Consider the following 24,115-nt stretch of genomic DNA (forward strand, 5'->3'; position numbering starts at 1 on the left):
GTGCCCCTGGCCGAGGCGCGGCGTCTCCGCCCCGTCGAACTCCGGACGGACCGGGCGGGCGGCGGGAGGGAGAGGGAGAACTCGTCCCCTTCCCACCCGGGGTTACGCTTATCCCAGGAAAAGGTCGATGGGGTTCTGTCAAACCACGACGGTTCTGGGAGGCGGGCTGGGGCCCGCGTGTCCGGAGAGAGGCCCCCCCGGCCTCGGCCTTACGGGTGGGGGTTGCGGGGGGGGGGCCTCGCTTTCTTTCCTCGGGAGGAGGAGGAGAATAACGACGGCATCCGTTAAGCACTTACAAGGTGCCAAGCACCGTTCTAAGCGCTGGGGGGGATACGAGGTCCTCCGGTTGTCCCACGGGGGGCTCGCGGTCTCAGTCCCCGTTTTCCAGATGAGGGAACCGAGGCCCAGAGGAGGGAAGTGACTTGCCGAAAGTCACCCAGCCGACAAGTGGCGGGGCCGGGATTCGAACCCGTGACCTTCTGACTCCCGAGCCCGCCCTCTTTCCACTGAGCCACGCTGCTTCTCAGAAGCAGACCCCCCCCCCCCCCCACACACACACACACACCTCCACCAAGTCCAAGTTGAGGTCTGGACAGACAGGATCCCTTCTGCCCCGCCTGCTGCTCCCCAAGGCCCCCAAGACCCTGGGGCCCATAGCGTGGCCCGGTGGATAGAGCACGGGCCCGGGAGTCGGCAGGAGCTGGGTTCTGATCCCGGCTCCGCCGCTAGTCGGCTGGGTGACTTCGGACAAGTCACTTCTCGGCACCTCGGTGACCTCATCCGGTATATGGGGATCGGGATTGTGAGCCCCGTGTGGGACGGGGGACGGGGACTGTGTCTAACACAAATTGCCTGTATCCACCCCAGTGCTTAGAACAGTGCCTGGCACGGAGTAAGTGCTTAACTTGGGCTAGTCACTTCATTGCCGGTTGGCCTTGAGAAGTGCTTGAGAAGCAGCCTGGCGCCGTGGAAGGAGCCCGGGCTTGGGAGTCAGGGGTCATGAATTCGAATCCCGGCTCTGCCGCCTGTCAGCTGCGTGACCGTGGGCAAGTCATTTCGCTTCTCTGGGCCTCAGTGACCTCATCTGGAAAATGGGGATGAAGACTGGGAGCCCCACGTGGGACAACCTGACGACCCCATACCTACCCCAGCGCTTAGAACAGTGCTCTGCACATAGTAGGCGCTCAACGAATACCAACATCATTATTCTTACTTCTCTGTGCCTCAGTCCTTTCTTCTGTAAAAGGGGGATGAAAGCTTACTCCCTCCTACTTGGGCTGTGAACCCCATGTGGGACGCGCACCGTATCTGACCCGATTAACTTGTATCCGGTGCTTAGAACAGAAAGCGCTTAACAAATACCATCATTATTATCTCACCCCGGGGCTAGTACAGTACCTGGCACATAGTAAATCCTAAACAAGTACCATTATAAAGAAAGTAAAAGGAAAGAGACTTGGGCCGACCAATCCTTGAGGAGCAGAGAGACCAAGTGGATAGAGCCTGGGCCTGGGACCTGAGTTCTAATCCCAGCTCCACCTCTTAGAGAAGCAGTGTGGCTCAGTGGCAAGAGCCCGGGCTCGGAAGTCAGAAGTCGTGGGTTCGAATGCCGGCTCGGCCACTTGTCAGCTGGGTGACTGTGGGCAAGTCACTTCACTCGTCTGTGGCTCGGTGACCTCATCTGTAAAATGGGGATTAAAAACTGTGAGCCTCACGTGGGACAACCCGATCACCCTGTATCCCCCAGCGCTTAGAACGGTGCTCTGCGCATAGTAAGCGCTTAACAAATACCAACATTATTATTATTATTCTCTGGGCCTCAGTTCCCTCATCTGCCCAATGGGGCTGAAGACCGTGAGCCTCCCGTGGGACAACCTGATGACCCTGTATCTCCCCCAGCGCTTAGAACGGCGCTCTGCACAGAGGAAGCGCTTCCCAGATACCACACTTGTTCAGAAAGATGGTCCTGGTGGAAGAGTAGAGTCAAACCGACGGGAGCAGGGAGAGGTTGGAGGGCACGACCCGGGGGGTTCGAGAAGGAGCAGGCTCGGCTCCGCAAAACCCCGTGCCGGATCCTTCGGCAGCGGGATGGAGGCCGCTCCCCCGGGTGTGCCCGCCCCACCCCGCCCCAGCGACAGGTGCCACCGGGAGGCCAGCGGAGGCCCGGGCTTGCCGGCGGAGGAATGTACCAGCTGCTGGGACCGTGAGCAGCCGGAAAGCCGGAGGGAGGCTGGGCCGGAAGCCAGCGCCGGGCCTGTCCTGGGGATCGGCCGCTCCGGCCTGGGCCCCGGACGCTCCGGCCGCCACGGAGGAACCGGGCCTCTCGGCCTTCGCTCTCTGCTGGGACCGGGCCGGCCTTGTAAGGGGGGGGGGGGGGGGGGGGGGGGTGGGGGGGGCGGGGACACTGCCGGCCAAAGCTAAACCGTCATTTATGTTCATTCATTTAATCGTATTTATAACCCTGGGCAAGTCACTTCACTTCTCTGTGCCTCAGTTCCCTCATCTGTCAAATGGGGATTAACTGTGAGCCTCACGCGGGACAACCCGATCACCCTGTATCTACCCCAGCGCTTAGAACGGTGCTCCGCACACAGTAAGCGTTCCAAATACCAACATTATCATTATTAACCTCTTACTGTGTGCAGAGCATAATGTCTGGAAATGAAGACCGTGAGCCCCATGTGGGACAGGAACAGTGTCCGACCCGATGAACTGTCCTAACCCCAGCACTTAGGACGGTGCTTGGCACGGAGTCAGCGCTTAACAAGTACCGTGGTTACTATTATTGCTAATCATCTGTGTGTCAGCGGGTGCCTTCGGGACACTGACTTCTGCCTACGGGAAGCCTGGGGTCTCCGGATCCCGACCGCTCCGTTTCTCCGCAGAGCGAGCCCAGGCGGGCTCCCGGCCTCGTGCGTGTCCGAGCTGCTCCTGAGCACGTAGGTGCCGGGCACACGGGCCACACCCACAAACTCAAGACTCTGTCTCTGGGAGCTCGCCAGGCTCCCCAGGGCCCGTGGGGGCCATGGGACCGGGTGTGGCTCTCTCCTCCAGACCGCCTTCCCCGACTAACCCCTTGTGCGTCGCCCTGACTTGCTCTCTTTATTCATCCCTCTTCCCCGCCCTCATATCCGTATCCGTCATTTATTTCCTTCGATTGATGTCTGCCTCCCCACATGTAGACTGTAAGCTCGTAGTGGGCAGGGAACGTGGCTCTTTGTCCTTATACTGTACTCTCCCAGGCGCTTAGTACAGTGTTCTGACACAGTAAGCGCTCAGTAAATAGGATTGACCGACTAACCCCTCATCTCCCCACACGATTCTCCTTTCCTACCGCGTCACCTACTACGCGGTCAGCCCCTTTCCCTAAGCACTTGGTTACCCACCCCGCCCACACAACGCTTAAGCCCTTAACTATTCTGTAAGCGCCTCCAGGGTAGGGATCGTGTCTACCGACTCTCTTGAACTCTCCCAAGCACTTAGTATGATGCATCGAATAGTAATGACAGTGCTAACGATAATAATAATCGCGGTATTTATTAAGCATTTCATTCATTCGGTCATATTTCTCGAACACTTACTGCGTTCGATAATATCAATATAAATAGAATTACAGATACGTATCCAAACGAGCGGACACTAATATAAATAGAATGGGAGATAAGTACGTAGTCGGGGGGTAGAGCAAAGGGAGCGAGTCAGGACGACGTGGGGGAGACGGGGAGCTGAGGAAAAGGAGGGTTGAATCTGGGAAGGCCTCCTGGAAGAGGTAAACCTTCACTAGGGCTTCGAAGGGGGGGGACGTGTGATCGTTTGGCGGATTTGAGGCGGGAGGGCCTTCCGGGCCAGAGGTCGGACGTGGCCGGGGGTAGACGGCGGACAGACGAGAACGGGGCCCGGTGAGAAGGAGGAGCGGAGCGTGCGGGCTGCGATGGAGAAGGAGAGAAGGGGGGGTGAGGGAGGAGGGGGCCAGGGGACGGGGGGGCTTCCAAGCCAAGAGTGAGGAGTTTTTATAAGGTGAGAGGGAATGGGGCCCGAAGCACAGGTGGAAGGGGTGGCACTTGAGAGGAGGGAGGAGATCTCCTCTGAAGGTACTGCTGGGAAGGATGGGAAAGAAGAAGAGGGGCTCGAGAGGAGGGGGGTCCGGGGAGGGGTGATTTGGGGGAGCTCAGACCTGATGGTGTTAATTATCCTAATGAGGTAGGTGACCGGATCGTTGGCGGTGAGGGATGGGGGAGGAACGGGGGGGCCTGGGGAGGGAGTTGAATGTCCGAAAAAACAGCTGATGAGGGTGCGGGGCGCGGGTATCGATCAGGGAAGAGAAATAGCTTCGACGGGAGGAGGAGAGGGCAGAGTAAGGCAAGAAAGGACAAAGCGGACAAACTCGGCCTGGTGTTTCGATTTCCGCCGGCAGCGTTCGCACCTGGAGCTTAAGAGCGAAGGAGGCCGTATTATTATGTGGACGACACGAAGGATGAACACCGAACGACACTGAGCAACACTGAAGCTAGAGGAGCAGAGTTTTAGGATCCTTGCAGCTCAAGAATCCAGCAATCACAGCCTGCCTTTTCTTCTTTTTTTTAAATGGTTTTTGTTAAGCGCTTACTATGTGCCAGACACAGTACTAAGCGCTGGGGTAGATACAAAATAACCAAGTTGGACATCGCGCCCCTTGTGTCCCGCTTCGGCCGTGGTCACCCAGGTGCTTAATAATAATGGCGTCTAAGCGCTTACTGGGTGCCGAGCGTTCATCCATTCGATTATATTAATTGAGCTCTTACTGTGTGCAGAACGCTGTACCAAGTGCTAAGGAGAGTACAACTGAAGAAGAAACAGTCTCATCCCCTCTCCGCAACAAGCTTACAGTCTAAAACACTGTAATAACAGAACATTGTACCAAGTGCTAAGGAGAGTACAACTGAAGAAGAAACAGTCTCATTCCCTGTCCACAACAAGCTTACAGTCTAGAACACTGTAATAATAATGTTGGTATTTGTTAAGCGCTTACTAGGTGCGGACCACCGTTCTAAGCGCTGGGGTAGAGACAGGGTCATCGGGTTGTCCCACCGTGAGGCTCACAGTTAATCCCCATTTTACAGATGAGGTCACTGAGGCACAGAGAAGTGAAGTGAGTCGCCCACAGTCACACAGCTGACAGGTGGCAGAGCCGGGAGTCGAACCCATGACCTCTGACTCCGAAGCCCAGGCTCTTTCCACTGAGCCACGCTGCTTCTTAGTAAGTACTGTACCAAGTGCTGGGGAAAATACACAGGTGGGGATTAGATATCGTGATTATTATAATTACTATTATTGTTGTTATGGAATTCGTGAAGTGCTTTAAATGAGACCTTAAGCTCTTTGTGGGCAAGGAATGTGTCTAACCCTCTATCGTACTCTCCCAAGTGCTTAGTACAACGCTGTGCGCACAGTAAGCACTCATTAAGTATCGAGCACCGTTCTAAATGCTGGGATAAATCCCCAGTCCCGCTCCCTTGGGGTTTCATTCGTTCAATCGTATTTATTGAGCGCTTACTTGGAGAAAATATATCCGTAGCGTCGCTATGAATCGGAAACGACTGGGCATCTGATAAAGATAACCGTGTGTAAAGCACTGTACTAAGCGCTTGGGGGAGAACATTAGAACAATCGGTGCTGGATCAGTCCCCATGATTGCTTCGGAGATCAAAGAGCGGGGAAGTCCAGCGGGAGAATCAAGAAGATGAAGAGAAGAGGGGCGCGCCTCCTCTCATTCATTCATTCACTCACTCAACCCTATTTATTGAGCACTTACTGTGTGCAGAGCACTGTACTAAGCGCTTGGGAAAGTACAATACAACAATAAACAGCGACATTCCCTGCCCACAATAATAATAATGTTGGTATTTATTAAGCGCTTACTATGTGCCAAGTACTGTTCTAAGCGCTGGGGTAGATACAGGGTCATCCAGTCGTCCCACGTGGGGCTCACAGTCTTCATCCCCATTTTACAAAAGAGGTCACTGAGGCCCAGAGAAGTGAAGTGACTTGCCCAAGGTCACACAGCTGACAGGCGCCGGAGCAGGAACTCGAACCCAGGACCTCTGACTCCCAAGCCTGGGCTCTTTCCATTGAGCCAAGCTGCTAGACTGGGGGAGATGCACGTCGATACAAATAAATAAAATGACAGCTGTTGTGACCGTGGGCAAGTCACCTAACTTCTCTATCCCTCAGTTACTTCATCTGTAAAATGGGGATTAAGACTGTGAGCCTCATGTGGGACAACCTGATGACCCTGTCTCTCCCCCAGCGCTTAGAACAGTGCTCTGCACATAGTAAGCGCTTAACAAATACCAACATTAGAGAAGCAGCGTGGCTCAGTGGAAAGAGCCTGGGCTTCGGAGTCAGGGGTCATGGGTTCGAATTCCAGCTCTGCCCCTTGTCAGCTGGGTGACCGTGGGCAAGTCACTTCACTTCTCTGTGCCTCAGTGACCTCATCTGTAAAATGGAGATTAACTGTGAGCCTCATCTTGGGACAACCTAACGACCCTGCATCTACCCCGGTGCTTAGAACAGTGCTCTGCACATAGGTAGCACTTAACAAATACCAACATTATTATTATTATCGTTATATGTGTTTGGGGGCTGGGAGTGGGGAAAAGGGACAAAGAAAACGACAGATATGGACATAAGTGATTTGAGACGGGGCAGCGGGGGAGGTCAAAGGGATAAATCTGTCTCCCCCCTCTAGACTGGGAGCTCTTTGTGGGCAGGAATTGTCTCTCTACATTGCTGTATTGTACTTCCCCAAGAGCTTAACACAGTGCTCTGCACACAGTAGGCGCTCAATAAATGACTGAATAGAATGAATAAATAAAATGACAGATATATACGAGTTCGGGGGCTGGGGGGGGAGGGGGGCAAAGGGATAAATCTGCCTGTCTCCCCCCCATCTAGACTGTGAACTCGTTGTGGGCAGGGATTGTCTCTCTTTATTGCTCTATTGTACTTCCCCAAGCGCTTAGTACAATGCTCTGCACACAGTAAGCGCTCAATAAATACGGTTGAATGAATGAATAAAATGATAGACGTGTTTATAAGTGTTTTGGGGCTAGGAGGGGGGAAGAGCAAAGGGATAAATCTGTCTCTCCCCCTCTAGACTGTGAACTCATTGTGGGCAGGGATTTTCTCTCTTTGTTGCTGAACTGTACTTTCCAAGCGCTTAGTACGGTGCTCTGCACACAGTAAGCGTTCAATAAATACGATCGAATGAATAAATAAAACGACTGATATGTATAAGAGTTTTGGGGCCGGGAAAGAGGAGAGCAAAGGGATAAATCTGTCTCCCCGCCTCTAGACTGTGAACTCGTTGTGGGCAGGGGTTGTCTCGCTTTATTGCTGTATTGTACTTCCCCAAGCGCTTAGTACAATGCTCTGCACACGGTCAGCGCTCAATAAATACGAATGAATAAATGAATAAAATGACAGACGTGTTTATAAGTGTTTTGGGGCTAGGAAGAGGGGGGAGAACAAAGCGATAAATGTGTCCGTCTCTCCCCCTCTAGACTGTGAACTCGCTGTGGGCAGGGCTTGTTTCTGTTGCCGAATTGTACTTTCCAAGCGCTCAGTCCAGTGCTCTGCACACAGTAAGCGCTCAATAAATACGATCGAATGAATAAATAAAATGACATATATATATATATATATATATATATATGAGTTTTGGAGCTGGGAGGGAGGAGAGCAAAGAGATAAATCTGTCTTCCCACCCCTAGACTGCGAGCCCGGTGTGGGCAGGGACCGTCTCTCTTTACCGTTGAACGGTACTTTCCAAGCACTCAGTGCGGTGCTCTGCACACAGTAAGCGCTCGATAAATACGATCGAATGAATGAATAAAATGACAGACATGTTTACAGGTGTTTTGGGGCTAGGAGGAGGGAAGAGCAAAATAAATAAAAAGACGTGAACGGAAGTGCTTCGGGGCCGGGAGGGGAGAAGGGAGCAGGATAAATAAAAAGATATTCATTCATTCATTCAATCGTATTTATTGAGCGCTTACTATGTGCAGAAAACTGGACTAATGGAATGGCCGATTGGGCAACAGATAGAGACCATCATGATGGGCTCACATGGGCCTAGGGAAGAGCAAAAGGATAAATAAAAATAAGAATAATAATGATGGCATTTGTTAAGCGCTCACTATGCGCAAAGCACCGTTCTAAGCGCCGGGGGGAATCCCAGGTCACCAGGTTGTCCCACCCGGGGCTCCCAGTCTTAATCCCCATTTTACAGAGGAGGTCACTGAGGTACAGAGAAGTGAAGCGACTTGCCCCAAGTCACCCAGCTGATAGATTTGTATTCCCCTATTTATTTTGTTAACCAGGCGTCCGTCCCCTTGATTGTATTCATGGCGATGATGTCGTCTTGTTTCCGTCCGCCCGTCTCCCCCGATCAGACCGTGAGCCCGTCACCGGGCAGGGCCGGTCTCTATCCTTGGCCCGCTTGTCCATTCCGAGCGCTTAGTCCACTGCTCCGCACGTAGTCAGCGCTCAATAGATACGATCGAGTGAATGGATGACAAGGAGCAGAGTCGGGATTTGAACCCGCGATCTCTGACTCCCCAGCCCCCGCTCTTTCCACTGCCTCCTCTCCAGCGCTTAGCACATAATAATAATAATAATAATGTCGGTATCCGTTAAGCGCTCACTAGGTGCCGAGCACTGTTCTAAGCGCTGGGGGAGATACAGGGTCATCGGGTGAGGCTCCCAGTCTTCATCCCCACTTTCCAGATGAGGTCACTGAGGCCCAGAGACGTGAAGTAATAATAATGTCGGTATCCGTTAAGCGCTCACTAGGTGCCGAGCACTGTTCTAAGCGCCGGGGGAGATACAGGGTCATCCGGTGAGGCTCCCAGTCTTCATCCCCACTTTCCAGATGAGGTCACTGAGGCCCAGAGAAGTGAAGTAATAATAATGTCGGTATCCGTTAAGCGCTCACTAGGTGCCGAGCACTGTTCTAAGCGCCGGGGGAGATACAGGGTCATCAGGTCGTCCCACGAGAGGCTCACAGTTAAACCCCATTTTCCGGATGAGGTCACTGAGGCCCAGAGAAGTGAAGTGACTGGCCCACGGTCACCCAGCTGACAAGTGGCGGAGCCGGGAATCGAAGCCACGACCTCTGACGCCCAAGGCCGGGCTCTTTCCACCGATGCCGTCGTTACTAAAGAAGTGTTTGGGGGTCGGTGGGGCTGGGAAGGGGGCGTCATCCCCTTTAAGGCAACCCCCCCCCCCGGGGAAAAAAAGCGTCCTCCGACGTTTTGGTGGGGAGGTGGCCTCCCCTTTAAGGGAGCGTGGAGGCTTCTGGGAGCGGAGTCTTGCTCATCCCGATCCCGCTCCCGCTCCCGCCGGTCCTGCTGGGATGGAGGCGGCGGAGCCGGGTCGGGAAGGCCGGGCTCGGTGAGGCGGAGGCGGCGTCCTGCTCAGGTAGCGGGCCGAGGGGCCGCGGGGGAGAGGGAGGAAGGGAAGGAGGGAGGGAGGGAGCCCCCCCCCCTTGGGTGGTCGGAGGGGGCAGGTCCTCGCCCAGCCGCGGGGGCCGGAGCACCCCTCTCTCCGGAGGGAAGGGGCGGCCTGCGGGCGGAGGAAGGCGGCCCGGGAGGCAAGGGGTTGGAAGGGGCCGGGCCGGGCCGGGCCGGGGCGCCCAGAGGGGAGGCGGTCGGGCCGGGTCGGGTCGGGCCGGGCCAGGACCGGCCCTTAGCGACGGGAGACTCCCCGCCCCGCCACGCCCCGCCCGCCGAGGGAGGGGGAGGAGGAGGAGGAGCAGGAAAGGCAGAGCTGCGCCGTAGCCGAGCGCCCTCCGGCCGGGGCTCGGGGCTCGGGGGTCCCGCGGGGCCGAGCGTGGCCGAGCGGAGCCGAGCCGGGCCGAGCCGGGCCGAGCGGAGCCGGGGGGACCCGAGCCGCATTGCGTCTCCCGGGCCGCCGGCCGCCGAGGCGCGCCCCCTGCAGGCCCACGGAGGCACCGCGCCCGGACCCCCGGACCATCCCCTCTCCCTCCTCCCCCCCTCCTCTCCAACTACCCTTTCCAGCTTCTCTCCCCCTTCCTCTCCCTTCTCTCCTCCCCCCTCCTCTCCAACTACTCTTTCCTGCTTCTCTCCCCTCTCCTCTCCGCCTCTCCCCTCCTCGGCCTTCGCTCCTCCCCCCTCCTCCCTTCTCTTCTCCCCCCTCCTCCCTTCTCTTCTCCCCCCTCCTCCCTTCTCTTCTCCCCCTCCTCCCTTCTCTTCTCCCCCCTCCTCCCTTCTCCCCCCTCCTCTCCCCCCCTTTTCCTGCTTCTCTCCCCCTCCCCTTTCCCTCCTCTGCCCCTCCCACCTTCTCTTCCCCCCTCCTCCCCTTCCCCTCCTCTCCTCCCCTTCCCCTCCTCCTCCTCTCCCCTCCCACCTTCTTTGCCCCCCTTCTCTCCCTCTCCCCCTTCCCTCCCTTCCACCCGCCGAACCGGGCCGTCCCCCTCGGCCACCCCGAGACTTCTGAGAGCGCGGCGATCCTCTCCCCTCCCCCGGCCTCCCGCAGCCCCGCGCCTGTCCTGCCCCCCTCCCCACCGCCGCCTCCCGGCCCTCCCCCAGGCCGTGTCGTCCGTCCGGTCCGTCCGTCCGCCCGGCCATGGCCACCATGGTGATCCCCCGGGAGGAGAAGCTGAGCCAGGATGAGATCGTGCTGGGCACCAAGGCGGTGATCCAGGGCCTGGAGACCCTGCGCGGGGAGCACCGGGCCCTGCTGGCCTCCCTGCTGGACAGCGTGGCCGGCCGGGAGCCCGACGACGCGGAGCCCGCCGCCCAGGAGCGCTCCGGCCTCCTCCGCCGCTCCCTGGAGGCCATAGAGCTGGGCCTCGGGGAAGCCCAGGTACTGGGGGTGGGACGCACCGGGGGCACGGACCGGGGAGGGGGAGGCTCCGAGGAGGGGCGGGACACCCTCCCGTCCCCTCCCCTCCCCTCCCCTCCCCTCCCCGGCTGAGCTGGGCGCCCTCGCCCTCCGGCCCGGCCGTCTCCGCGGGCCCTAGGTGATCCTGGCCCTGTCGGGCCACCTGGGCGCGGTGGAGTCGGAGAAGCAGAAGCTGCGGGCCCAGGTGCGGCGGCTGGTGCAGGAGAACCAGTGGCTGCGGGAGGAGCTGGCCGGGACGCAGCAGAAGCTGCAGCGCAGCGAGCAGGCCGTGGCCCAGCTGGAGGAGGAGAAGCAGCACCTGCTCTTCATGAGCCAGATCCGAAAGCTGGACGACGACGGATCCCCCAGTGTGAGCCCGAGCCCCGCCGGGGGCGGGGGGCGGGGGGCGGAGCTTCGTGGAAAGCAGGATGCCGACGGAGACGAGTGATGGTTATTCGTTCAGCGCTGACCATGTGCCGAGCGCTGTGCTAAGCGCCGGGCGGATCTCCGAGTGGGAGTGCGGCCGCCGGCCGCCAGGGGGCGGGGTTTCCCGCTCAGCCGGCTCCCCCCGGCGGGAGTCCCGCCGCCGGCCGCCAGGGGGCGGCGCCGCCAGGGGGAGTACCCGGCCTGGCCAGAAGGGGGCGGAGTTTCGGGGTAAACCGGCCGCGGGCGGACCGTAACGGTGGGATTTTATTAAGCGCTTACTATGTATTAAGCGCTTACTATGTGCCAAGCGCCGTTTTGAGCGCTGGGCGGATCCCCGGGTGGGAGTGCGGCCGCCGGCCGGCAGGGGGCGTGTGTCCGGGGCCAGGGAGAGGACCGACCCGGGCCGCCCGCCTCCATCTCACCCTCGGTGCCCCCCCCCCCACCGTCCTTTTCCGTGTACTCTACTCTCTCGAGCGCTTAGTACAGTGCTCTGCACACAGTAAGCGCTCGGGAAATACTGATGATTGATTGATTTCCATGACCACCCCCAGCCCACCGTCCTCTTCCGTGTACTGTAGTCCCCCGAGTGTTTAGTACATTGCTCTGCGCACACTAAGCACTCGGTAGATACCAATGGTTGATTTTCATGACTGCCCCAGCCCACCATCCTTTTCTGTATACTGTAGTCTCCCGAGTGGTTAGTACAGTGCTCTGCACACGGTAAGCGCTCAGGAAATACCAATGATTGATTTGCGTGACCGCCACCCCCCAGCCCAACGTCCTTCTCCATATACTGTACTTTCCCAAGCGCTTAATACAGTGCTCCGAACACAGCGCTCAGGAAATACCAATGATTGATTTCCGTGACCGCCCCCAGCCCCGCCATCCTCCTCCGTGACCATCACCAGCCCACTGTCCTTTTCCACGATCGTCCCCAGCCTCACTGTCCTCCTCCTTGATGGCCCCCAGGCCTACCCCGGGCGGGGGGGGGGGGAGATCCTGGAGCTCAGCTAGTCACAGCCCCGCCCTGACCCACCCAGGAATTGCCCCCCAGCCTCTCACCCTTCTGTTAATGCCTCCGGTGGGCCTCTGGGAGTCTTCTGCCCTGCAGACTGCCAGCGCCCCGGGCCCCGACCCTCCCCTGACCCTGCGTCCTCCGCGCCCCGTAGGAAGAGAAGGGGGACGTGTCGAAGGACTCTCTGGATGACCTGTTTCCTAACGAGGACGAGCAGAGCCCAGGTAAGGAGGCCGCGAGACCGCGCTCTCTCTCCGTTCGGACCCGGCCGGGCTCGGGGCGGGAGCGGAACCCGGGGCCTCCGACCTGGGAGACGGGGTCAGTTCAGGGCGAGCGAACGGAGGCGTCTCGGTTCCAGCGGGGAGGCGGCGTGGCCTGGCCGAAGGAGGCCGGGCTTGGGAATTGGGAGTCACGGGTTCTGGGCCCGGCTGTGCCGCTTGACTGCTGTGGGACCTTGGGCAAGTCGCTTAACATCTCTGGGCCTCCGTTGCCTCATCTGTCGAATGGGGACGAAATACGTGTTCTCCCTCCCGCTTAGACTGTGAGCCCCAGGTGGGGCAGGGACTTTGCACTACCCGATTGTCTTATATCGGTCGATGGCTGATATTTATTGAGCGTTCGGTGAGAGTTCAGTACAACAGAGTCGGTAGGCGAGATTCCTGCCCACAGAGAGTATACCCTCTGGAGGAGGAGACGGACGTTAAAATCAGTAATGGAGCGTGGGCCTGGGAGTCGGAAGGTCATGGGTTCTAATCCTGGTCCCGCCACTTGCCCGCTGCGTGACCTTGGGCGAGTCACTTCGCTTCTCTGGGCCTCCGTTCCCTCACCTGGAAAATGGGGATTTGAGACTGTGAGCACCGTGTGGGTCGGGGGCTTTGTCTACCGACTCATACTTTGTACTCTCCTAAGCATTTAATACAGTTTCTGGCACGTAGTAAGCGCTTTGCAAATGTAATTATTGTTATTAGTAGTATTAAATTATACTTCGGGGCAGCAGCAGAGTGTGATCCCTCAATTGTATCTATTGAGGGCTTATTCAGGCCAGGGATTGTCACTGTTTTTAATTGCATCGTTCTTTCCCAAGCCCTCAGTACGGTGCTCTGCACCCAGACCTGCTCAATAAAGACGATTGAACGAAAGAATGAGAGCACAGAGTAAGAGCCGGTAGACCCGTTCTCCACCCCCAGTGAGCTCACGGTCTAGACGGAGAAACGGACATTAATATAAATAAATTACCGATGTGCACATAACGTGCTGTGGGACCGAGGAAGGGGTGACTAAAAGGAGAAATGATAATAATGTTGGTATTTGTTAAGCGCTTACTCTGTGCAGAGCACCGTTCTAAGCACTGGGGTAGATACAAGGTAATCGGGTTGTCCCACGTGAGGCTCACAGTCTTAATCCCCATTTTACAGATGAGGTAACTGAGGCCCAGAGAAGTGAAGTGACTCGCCCGAAGTCACCCAGCTGACAAGTGGCAGAGCCGGGATTCGAACCCATGACCTCTAACTCCCAAGCCCGGGCTCTTTCCACTGAGCCACGCTGCTTCTCCCCGCTGCCGGTGCAGAACGGGGTGGGAGGAGAGGAAATGAGGGCTTAGTCAGGGAAGGCCTCTCGGAGGAGACGGGGCCATCGATGAGGATTTGAAGATGGGGAGAGTCACTATCTGTCGGCTATGACGAGGGAGGGCGTTGCAGGCCAGAGGCAGGATGTGGGCGAGAGGTCGGCAGCGTGACAGAGGAGATCGAGGCACGGTGATCTGGATGAAAGTGCTGTGGGGCTGGGGGGTGGGGAAGGGAGGCAGACCCAAGTACCCAGGTGACGCAGAAGGAAGGGAGAGCGACGGAGGGGAAGCGAGGGATCGATCGGGGAAGGCCTCCGGGAGGGGAGACGATTTTAGTGGGGCTTTGAAGAAGGGACGGTGGTGGTCTGTCATTCATTCATTGATTCATTCAGTCGTATGTGTGCAGAGCACTCTACTGAGCGCTTGGGAGAACCCAGTACCGGGGAGAGTTGGTAGACGTTGTTCCTGCCCACAAGAAGCTCGTAGTCGAGCCGGGGAGGCAGACGTGAAAATAGACTACGGCTGAGGGAAGCGGCAGAGGCTAAGGGCGTGGTCTCAGTGCTCTGGGGTGGCGTGGGGCGTCAACGGGCGAGGCGGGGTGAGAATCGAAGTGCTTCAGGGGTCCGGACCCAGGTGCCTAGGTGACGCGGAGGGGTTGGGCAGGGAAGGCTTCCTGGGGGAGACCCCGCGAAGTCGCTGGAGCCGCGGGTGAGCTCCTAGACGGTCAGCGCGCTGCTGGGCCGAGACGGGGTCCCGGCCTCGTGCGGCTCCGGGGCCCCGTGCGGCTCCTCGTTGGCCCGGGTTTCCCGGTCGGGGAGGCGTCCCAGCCCGACTCCCTGTCCCCCGCGCAGCCCAGGGCCCGGGCGGGGGGGACGCCGCGGCCCAGCACGGGGGCTACGAGATCCCGGCCCGCCTGCGCACGCTGCACAACCTGGTGATCCAGTACGCCTCCCAGGGCCGCTACGAGGTGGCCGTGCCGCTCTGCAAACAGGCCCTGGAGGACCTGGAGAAGACGTCCGGCCACGACCACCCAGATGTGGCCACCATGCTCAACATCCTGGCCTTGGTCTACCGGTGAGCTGGGGGCGGACCCCGGGTGGGGCGGCCGGGGGCTCACCCACCCCTAGCTCCTCCCGCTCGGTCGCGGGACCGGGAGGACCGGGGGCTCACCGAGCTGGAGCTCCCCCTGCTTGGCCGTGGGGCGCGGGGGTGGCGGCCGGGAGCTCACCCACCTGAAGTTCCTCCCGCTCGACCGTGGGGTGGGGGTCGGTGGGAGCGGCCGGGGGCTCACCCAGCCGGAGATCCTCCCCGCCCCCCCCCCCCCCCCCGGCTCGGTCGCGGGGCGGCCGGAGGCGGCCAGGGGCGGGACGGCTGAGCGCTCCCACCCCCCAGAGACCAGAACAAGTACAAAGAGGCCGCTCACCTGCTCAATGACGCTCTGGCCATCCGCGAGAAGACCCTGGGCAAGGACCACCCGGCCGTGAGTGGGGTCGGGGGCCGGGGGCGAGGTCGAGGGAGGCAGCGGGGCCCAGTGGGAAGGGCACGGCGCCCCGGGTTCTGGTCCCGGCTCGGCCCCCGGCCCGCTGCGTGACCTCGGGCGAGTCACTGAACCTCTGTGGGCTTCCCCTTCCTCCTCTGTGATATCTGCGCGCTCTCCCCACCCCTTGGATGTGAGCCCCCGGGGGGGTCGGCGACCGGCTCCCAGGTGACTATCCCGTATCTACCCCCGGCGATCAGCACGGTGACTGGCAGCTAGCGAACGCTCAATAAGTACCGTCATCGCCGTGGGTCGGTTTCGGGGGGCTGCGAGCCCCTTCCCCTCGGACATCTGTCTTCCGGGGAGACGGAGCGGGGCCCCGGTCCCTCTGGGGCAGCCGAGCCAGCGGGCCGGCGATCACCGGTCCGTCCCCCACCTCCCCGGCCCTCCCCCTATCCCAGGTGGCGGCCACGCTGAACAACCTGGCAGTCCTGTACGGCAAGAGGGGCAAGTACAAGGAAGCCGAGCCTCTGTGCAAGCGGGCCCTGGAGATCCGGGAGAAGGTAGCCCGTCTGGCCCCGGCCCTCCGAGGGGAGCGGAGGGGGGGCGGGGGCCGGCCGGGAGCCGGCCGCCGGGGTCTCTCTCTCCCTCCCTGTCTCTCGGCAGGTGCTGGGCAAGTTCCACCCGGACGTGGCAAAGCAGCTGAACAACCTGGCGCTGCTCTGCCAGAACCAGGGCAAGGCGGACGAGGTGGAGTATTACTACCGGCGAGCCCTGGACATCTACCAGGCCCGGCTCGGCCCCGACGACCCCAACGTGGCCAAGACCAAGAACAATCTGGTGCGGTTGTCGCTGGCCCCCGACCGCGGGGCGGGGCGGGGCCCGGGACGGGGGCGAGGGGAGCGCGGGGGCCCGGGAGCGGCGGCCTCGGAGATGAGCCGGGACGACGACCGACTACCCTGCCGTCTCTTCCCAGCGCTTAGAACAGTGCTTGGCACATAGTAAGCGCTTAACAAATACCAACATTATTATTCCTCCTCCTCAGGCCTCCTGCTACCTGAAGCAGGGCAAGTACCAAGATGCCGAGATTCTGTACAAGGAGATCCTGACCCGGGCCCACGAGAAAGAGTTCGGCTCCGTCAACGGTGCGTGGCCCCGGGTGACCCGCGACCCTAGGCGGGAGGCTGTTCCGTCCCCTCCTTCCCAGGCCTAGAGTTCCCACCCCCGGCACCTCCTTCGGTGAAGCGGGCACCGGTGGGGCCTGGGCCCATCCCACCCCACGGGCACGGGCAGCGGGGAGGGCGGGGGCGGCACCGACACCGCTCTTCTCGGTTCCGTCCTTCCCCCGCAGGGGACAACAAGCCCATCTGGATGCACGCGGAAGAGCGGGAGGAGAGCAAGGTAAGGGGATGGGGGGGTGGGGGTTCCCCCCCGCCAGCCGGGGGCCGGGCCTCGGCAGCCCTTGGCCCAGGTTGCCCCATCCCCTACCCACCCCCTGCCCTCCCGGTAGGACAGACAACAAGACAGCGCCCTCCACGGGGAATACGGCAGCTGGTACAAAGCCTGCAAGGTGGACAGGTGAGTGGGGGCGGGGCAGGGTGGGGCGGGCAGGAGGGGCCCGGCCCGGGTGGCACCCCACGCCCACCCCCCTTGTGCCCTCGGTCCCAGCCCCACGGTGAACACGACCCTGCGCAGCCTGGGGGCCCTCTACCGGCGCCAGGGCAAGATGGAGGCCGCGCACACGCTGGAGGATTGCGCCAGCCGAAGCCGCAAGCAGGTACGGGGGCGGGCGGGGGGAGGCGGGGCGGGGCGGGGGGCGGCTGAGACCCGACCCGCCGCCTGCCAGCTGACGGGGTCCCGCTCCAGGGCCTGGATGCCGCCAGCCAGAACAAAGTGGTGGAGCTGCTGAAGCAGGGCGGGGGACGGGGCGAGCGGCGGAGCGGCCGCGAGGGCTCCTCCTCCCCCGGGGCCGCGGGGCCGCGGGCCGACACCGAGCCCGACGACGCGGGCGCCCCCGCCGAGTGGTCCGGGGTGAGTGGGGCCGCCGGGGGGCCCGCGGGCGGAGCGGGGCGGGCGGCGTGGTCGCGGAGACCCCCCGGGAGGGGGCCGGGCTTCCCAAGGGGCCGGGCCGGGCGGACGGGGGGCGGGGGTGGGCCCACGGCCTCCTTCCCTCGCCCGCTCACCCGCCCGCCCGCCCCCGCGTAGGACGGAAGCGGGTCCCTGCGGCGCAGCGGCTCCTTCGGGAAGCTCCGGGACGCCCTGAGGCGCAGCAGCGAGATGCTGGTGAAGAAGCTGCAGGGGGGCGGCCCTCAGGAGCCCCCGAACCCCCGGTGAGAGCTCCCGCCCTCCCCCACCCGCACACCCAGCCTCCCCCACGGTCGGGGCCCAGCAGCGGCCGCCCCGGATCGTTCACAGTCGTCTTGGCCACGTTGGGGTCGTCGGGGCCGAGCCGGGCCCGGTAGATGTCCAGGGCGCGCCGGTACTCCTCCTTGACCGCCTTGCCCTGGTTCCGGCAGAGCCGCGCCAGGTCGCTCGGCTGCTTGGCCACGTCTGGGTGGAACTTGCCCACCGCCTGCCGAGGGAGAGAGAGACCCTGGCATCCGGCTTCCCGCCCCCTCCCCCATCTCTTCTCTCCCAGGAGTCCTTAGGACCTCGACCCCCCGACTCCTCCGCCTCCCCTGGCTCCTCACTCATTATACCTCTGCCCTCCTGACACCCTGACTCCTCAGTCATTCAGTCAATCGTATTTACTGAGCGCTTACTGCGTGCAGAGCACCGTATTAGGCGCTTGGAAAGTACAGTATCCTCAGGCTTCCTGACTCCCCCCACACCACTTCCTATGCCCCTTTCTGGCCTCCCCACTCGGCCCCCCCCCCCCCGGCGCCCAACTCCTAGTGTCCCTGCGCCCCCAACCCCGCTCTCCTCGGGCTCCCAAGACGTGACCCGTGGCCTGCCCACAAGGAGCTTACACACTAGCCGGGGCGAGTCGTTAAAACCTGAACGGAGCAGGCAAAAGAATCGATTGAGTAGCGAGTAGGAGAAGCAGCGTGGCCTAGTGGATAGGATACGGGTTCTAATGCCGGCTCTGCCACTTGACTGCTGTGTGACCTTGGGGAAGTCACCTCACTTCTCTGGGCCTCAGTCACCTCATCTGTAAAATGGGGATTAAGATCGCGGGCCCCATGTGGGACGTGGACTTCGTCCAACCTGATGAGCCTGTAGCCACCCCAGCGTCGAGAACAGCGCCTGGCACATAGTAAGTGCCTAAAAGATACCATAGAAACAGCACTTAGGATTCACTCCACTTCCACGGCCCTTTGGACTCACATCCTTATACCCCGTCGCTTCTCCTATCTGTCATTTACTTTCACCTCTCTCCCCGGCTAGACCGTAAGCTCCTCAAGGGCGGGGATCTCGTCCACTTGCACCGTGGTAGTCTCCGAAGAGCTTAGCACGGCGTTCTGCCCGGAGCGAGCACTCGATAAATAGCGGGGATTGGTGGACAGCTTGCACATAAGTCGATACACGTTAGATACGGCTTGTGGGTTTCTATGAGTTAGAGGGCTAGAAGAGGTCAGCTACTTTCCCTCCTGCGTCCCGGCCTGGAGGGCGTCGCGGCCACCCCCTCGGGCATCCCCTGGGCTAGAAGATGAGGAGATGGAGGCCCGCCCTCGCCGGGCCGCCTGTCTGCTGGGAAAACACACTTTGAAGCCCCCCGCTTCAAAGCCTTATCGAAGGCCCATCTCCTCCAAGAGGCCTTCCCCGACTAAGCCCTCCTTTCCTCATCTCCCACTCCCTTCTGCGCGGCTCTGACTTGCTCCCTTTTTTCACCACCCCCCTCCCAGTCCCACGGCACTCAAGTCCCTATCTGTCATTCATTTATTTCTATTAATATCTGTCTCCCCTTCTAGACTGTAAGCTCGCAGTGGGCGGGGAATGTGTCTGTTTAGTGTTACGTGGCCCTCTCCCAAGTGTTTAGTACAGTGCTCTGCACACAGTAAGCACTCAATAAATCCAGCGTACTGACCGAAGCCACGGACGGAACTAGAATCCAGGGAGACGCAGGGCAGGGGCCAGGGCCTCATATCCCCAGGTTCTGCGGCCCGGACTCCACGGCCGCCGGCCACCGGCTACCTACCGATCTCCGGCCACCTCCGCCTTCCCTGCGCTCCTTGCTTGGACCCCGCTGTGCCTCTCCCCCCACGTCTCCTCCCAGACCTTCCCCCGTCTCTTCTCTCCCCTCCCGCCCTCACCTCCCGCTTCTCTCCCGTCCCCTCCCCCGTCTCTCTTCCCTCTCCTGTCTCTCCCGTCCCCTCCCCTCCCGACCCGGTCCCTCCTCCGCTGAGGCCTACCCACCCATCCCCTGCAGGATGAAGCGGGCCAGCTCCCTCAACTTCCTCAACAAGAGCACGGAGGAGCCCGTCCAGGTCAGAGTGCGCTTTTCTCTTCCTCCCTCGCACCCCCCGGCTGAGGCGGGATCCCTCTCCCCTTGAGACCGTGGGTACCTCCCTCCCTCCCTCCGCCCAGACCGGGACCTCACCCACACCCACCCACGTCCCTCTGAGCAGAACGACCGTGTCATCACCCACCCATCACCCACACCGGGCCCTGCCTGGTCGGAGCCCTTCCGCTTGGGCGAGTGAAGCAGAGTAAGTGCCTAGAGCCCGGGCCTCCAGTCAGAAGGACCCGGGTTCTGCTCCCAACTCTGCCACATGTCTGCTCTGTGACCTTGGGCGGGGTGCTTTGCTTCTCTGAGCCTCCGTTCCCTCACCTGTGAAATGGGGATTAAGACCGTGAGCCCCACGTGCGACGGGGACTGGGTCCGACCTGGTCATCTCGCTTTAGTAAAGTGCCTAGCACGCTTGCCGGATACCATTTTTAAAAAAAGGTTTGGACCCCCAGGGCGGGCTGGGGGCAAGGGGGTGGGGGGGGGGTTCCCCACGAGCCCCCAGCCTCAGCTCTCCCTCTCGGTCTGCCCTCAGTCCGGGACCACCAACCTGTCAGACAGCCGGACGCTCAGCTCCAGCTCCGTGGATCTCTCGCGTCGCAGCTCTCTCGTCGGCTAACGGGGAGACCCGCCCCCCAGCACCATCCTGCTGCTTGTCACGTCTCGGGGTGAGGGGCCGGGGAGGGGGAGTCCCCGTTTCCGCCCGCCTCGATTCTTCCCCTCCCCACTATCGGCCGGCTCACCCAGGGCCCCCCCTGTCTTTTCTGTTCGATCTCAGGGTAACCCCCTCCCCCTTCTCCCACTCTCCGCCCCCGACCGGCGACGCCCCAAGCGGCCCCGCTCTGCTTGCGGGGGTCGGAGCAGCCCGGGATTTCCACCCTGTTATTTATTCTCCACTTCGGGGGGCGCGGGGGGGGGAAGGGGCGAGCGGGGGTGCGAGGAGGGGCGGCGCAGGAGGCTGGACTCCCACCGGCGGGAGAACGGGCAAAACCTGGGAGCCGGAAGCAGGGGCCCGCGGAGGGCCGGCCGCCCCCTCCCACCCCCGTGGGCTTCTCAGATGAGAGGCAGGAGCTTGGGCCTCCCGACCCTGACGGAGGCAACGGTGACCACCTCCTCCTCCCTCCCCTCCCTCCCCCCGCCCCCCTCCCCAGCCCCTGGCCGCCGCTTCTGTATATAGAGAGATAAGTTATTGGCCACGACCCCTCCCCCGTCCTCCACCCCACCGTCGGCAGCACTGGAGTTATTCTCCCCTGGGTGGGGGCCGCCCGTGGGACGACCCCCTCGGGGGGATTGGCTGTGGGGGCTCATGGCCGTTTGTCCCTGACCTCTGCCCAGGGTAGCACTGGAGCCTTTACTCTCCACTCCCCGCCCTTCCCCCCATCTCCCTTTTCCGATGGTACAGCTCAGGCCTTAATCCCCTCCATCCGCTTGGCGGTATCTCCCAGGCTGTTACGTACACATCCCCACACGCACACGGAGACACACACCCCTCCTTTCTCTGCCCTCCCCGCAGAGTCGGGTGGCCCGGTACCAGATTAGGCCTTCTTCCACGAGTCCACCTCGCACTTGCTGATTCCTCACCTCCCCCCGGTCCCCGCTCCTTGTCCCCAGATGGAATGTCTTGAGCTTTAATTCCCCCGCCCACCCAATCCCTCCACCCTACCTTCCCACCTGTAGTTCCCTCCATCGTTAACGGCCTCTCCCTTTCCCGGCTTCCCCGCCCTCTGACCTCTCCATTCTGACCCGGTACCTCTCCCGGGGCCTCATAGCACTCTCGGAGCCCGGGCCCTCGGTGCCCCAGCCCCACGTCCTTCTTACGGTACCTCCCTCGGGAGCCACCGATCCCTCCCCGTCCGGAGTGGCTCCCGACGCTTCCGCTCCCCCCCCCCCCCCCCACCACCCGGGACTGCGGGACGGGTGGGCCCTGCCCCCTTCCCCTCTCGGTTGGGCGGGGACTGGGGTCCGGGAGCCCCATCTGCTCTGTATTTACGACGTCGCCGTAGGAATAAAAGATGGTTTGAATCGGCATCGGTGGTGACTCGGGCTAGAGGGTGAGGTCGAGGCGAGCGCCGAGGCAAGTGTGCCGCACACGGGAGGCGCTCAAGGAATGCCGCTGCTGGATCGGTCCTCTGCACCGCGAACCGGAGCTCGGCCGAGGGGGGCCGGTGAAGAACCAGCTTCCTCCCTGCGCGTGGCGGAGTTGGCGGTGGGAGTCGAGAGCTGGGGCTCGGGGGCCCCGGGAGTGTCGGGGGGAGATTGAAAGACTTCCCGAGCCCCAGAGAAGCAAGGATGCGTCGACCTGCCCGGACCGGCCTCCGACGGATCGAGGGTTGCGGGAGAGGGGTCTGAGCTCAGTCTTTCCCGTTGCCTTCGCTTGCGAGAGCGAGGCACCGGTGAGGAGTCGACGCCTGAGCCCCCTCTGCTTCAGATTTTAGGGGGCTTCAGCAGGAAATAGGCCCAGCTCCTGTCCTAGGGGCACTTGCTGCCAGAGTAGAGAATATTCTACTCGTTCCCCCGTTACTAACCCCTTTTAATGTCTGCCCTTGTAGACTGTAAAGCTCCTTGGGGTGGGGATCCGTATCCACTGACCCTGATGAATTGCATTTTGCCATGCCCGGTGCGCCCGCCCGGTGCTCTACACACAGTAAATGCTCAATAATTACCCCCGATTGATTGATGGGGGAGACACAGACCGAGTCGAGGAAGAGGGATAGGTCACAGCCTGTGGGAGCTAATCAGGGAAGGCTCCTTGGAGGCGCCTGAGATTAGAGGAGGGGACTCTACTAGCTCTATTGTATTCTACATGGGAGCAGCGTGGCCTAGGGGATCGAGTCTGGGCCTGGGAGTCAGAGGGACCTGAGTTCTAATCCTAGCTCCACCACTTGTCTGCTCTGTGACTTTGGGTGAGTCACTTCACTTCTCTGCCTCAGTTCCCTCCTCCGGAAAATGGGGATTGAGACCAGGAGCCCTATGTGGGGCAGGGACTGTGTCCAACGCGATTATCTTGTATCTACCCCAGCGTTTAGTACTGTGTCTGGCGCATAGTAAGTGCTTAACAAAAACTGTTGTTATCATTATTATTGTTACTCTACCCAGTGCTTAGTCCAGTGCTCTGCACACAGTAAGTGCTCACTCATATCATTAATACTCTTGAGCACTTTGACCACCAGCCTTCTCAATTTAGGCAGGGCCCCCACCCATATGCTTGTACTTCCCAAATCCAATCCTCCCTCAGAATCTTCTTTCCACTTTTCCCAACTCTTCTTTTTAAATGGCCTTCCCCAATTAAATCCTCTTCTTCCCCTCCCATCCCACCCGGATCACTCTCCCTCCTGGGTCATCTATGCACTTTGCTCTCTGACCTTTTGGCATTTGATATTTGCCCCACCCCCAACCCCACGGCACTTATGTACATATCTTGGAATCATTTATTATAAATTATATTAATGCCTGTCCCCCTCTCAAATGCTAATAACTGTGGTATTCATTAAGCGCTTAGTACGGGCCGGGCACTGTTCTGAACGCTGGGGTGGATACAAGCACATCGGGTTGGATGAAGTCCCCGTCGCACATGGCTTTCCCCATTTTACAGGTAAGGGAACTGAGGCACAGAGAAGTGAAGTGACTTGTCCAAGTTCACACAGATAAGTGGCAGGGCCGGAAAAAGAACCCAGGCCCTCCTGACTCCCAGGACCGGTTTCTTACCACTCGGCCACGAGCTTGTTACGGGCAGGGAACGTAACATATTATAACATATAATACCAACATTATTATTATTAAAATGGGGATTAAAACTGTGAGCCCCACGTGGGTCAACCTGATCACCTTGTATCCCCCACAGCGCTTAGAACAGTGCTTTGCACATAGTAAGCGCTTAACAAATGCCATCATTATTATTCAATCGTATTTATTGAGCGCCTACTGTGGGCAGAGCACTGTGTTAAGCGCTTGGAATGTACAATTCGGCAACAGAGAGACAATCCCTGCCCAACGACGGGCTCGCAGTCTAAATAATAATAATAACGTTGGTATTTGTTAAGCGCTTACTATGTGCAGAGCACTGTTCTAAGCGCTGGGGGTGATAGAGGGTCATCAGGTTGTCCCACGTGGGGCTCACAGTTAATTCCCATTTTGCAGATGAGGTAACTCGGGCCCAGAGAAGTGAAGTGACTTGCCCACAGTCGCACAGCTGACAAGTGGCAGAGCCACGATTGGAACCCATGACCTCTGACTCCCAAGCCCAGGCTCCTTTCACTGAGCCACGCTGCTTCTCAAAGGCGGGGGGCGGACAGTCAGCAAAAC

General features: G+C 60.3%; 1 protein-coding gene across 1 annotated transcript; it reads left to right on the plus strand.

Moving 5' to 3' along the window:
• Nucleotides 1-9,338: 9,338 nt before the first annotated feature.
• KLC2 (kinesin light chain 2) lies at nt 9,339-21,841 on the plus strand. The gene is made up of 16 exons (XM_029060140.2): nt 9,339-9,459; nt 10,590-10,866; nt 11,024-11,254; nt 12,480-12,549; nt 14,741-14,963; nt 15,282-15,369; nt 15,828-15,929; nt 16,033-16,206; nt 16,412-16,511; nt 16,718-16,767; nt 16,877-16,944; nt 17,035-17,143; nt 17,233-17,397; nt 17,572-17,696; nt 19,736-19,793; nt 20,349-21,841. The coding sequence occupies exons 2-16, from the start codon at nt 10,627-10,629 to the stop codon at nt 20,430-20,432; spliced, it is 1,887 nt and encodes a 628-aa protein (XP_028915973.1). The 5' UTR covers nt 9,339-9,459; nt 10,590-10,626; the 3' UTR covers nt 20,433-21,841.
• The last annotated feature ends 2,274 nt before the right edge of the window (nt 21,842-24,115 follow it).

This window comes from Ornithorhynchus anatinus, chromosome 3 (genome assembly GCF_004115215.2).
Source record: "Ornithorhynchus anatinus isolate Pmale09 chromosome 3, mOrnAna1.pri.v4, whole genome shotgun sequence".
NCBI classification, from domain to species: Eukaryota; Metazoa; Chordata; class Mammalia; order Monotremata; family Ornithorhynchidae; genus Ornithorhynchus; species Ornithorhynchus anatinus.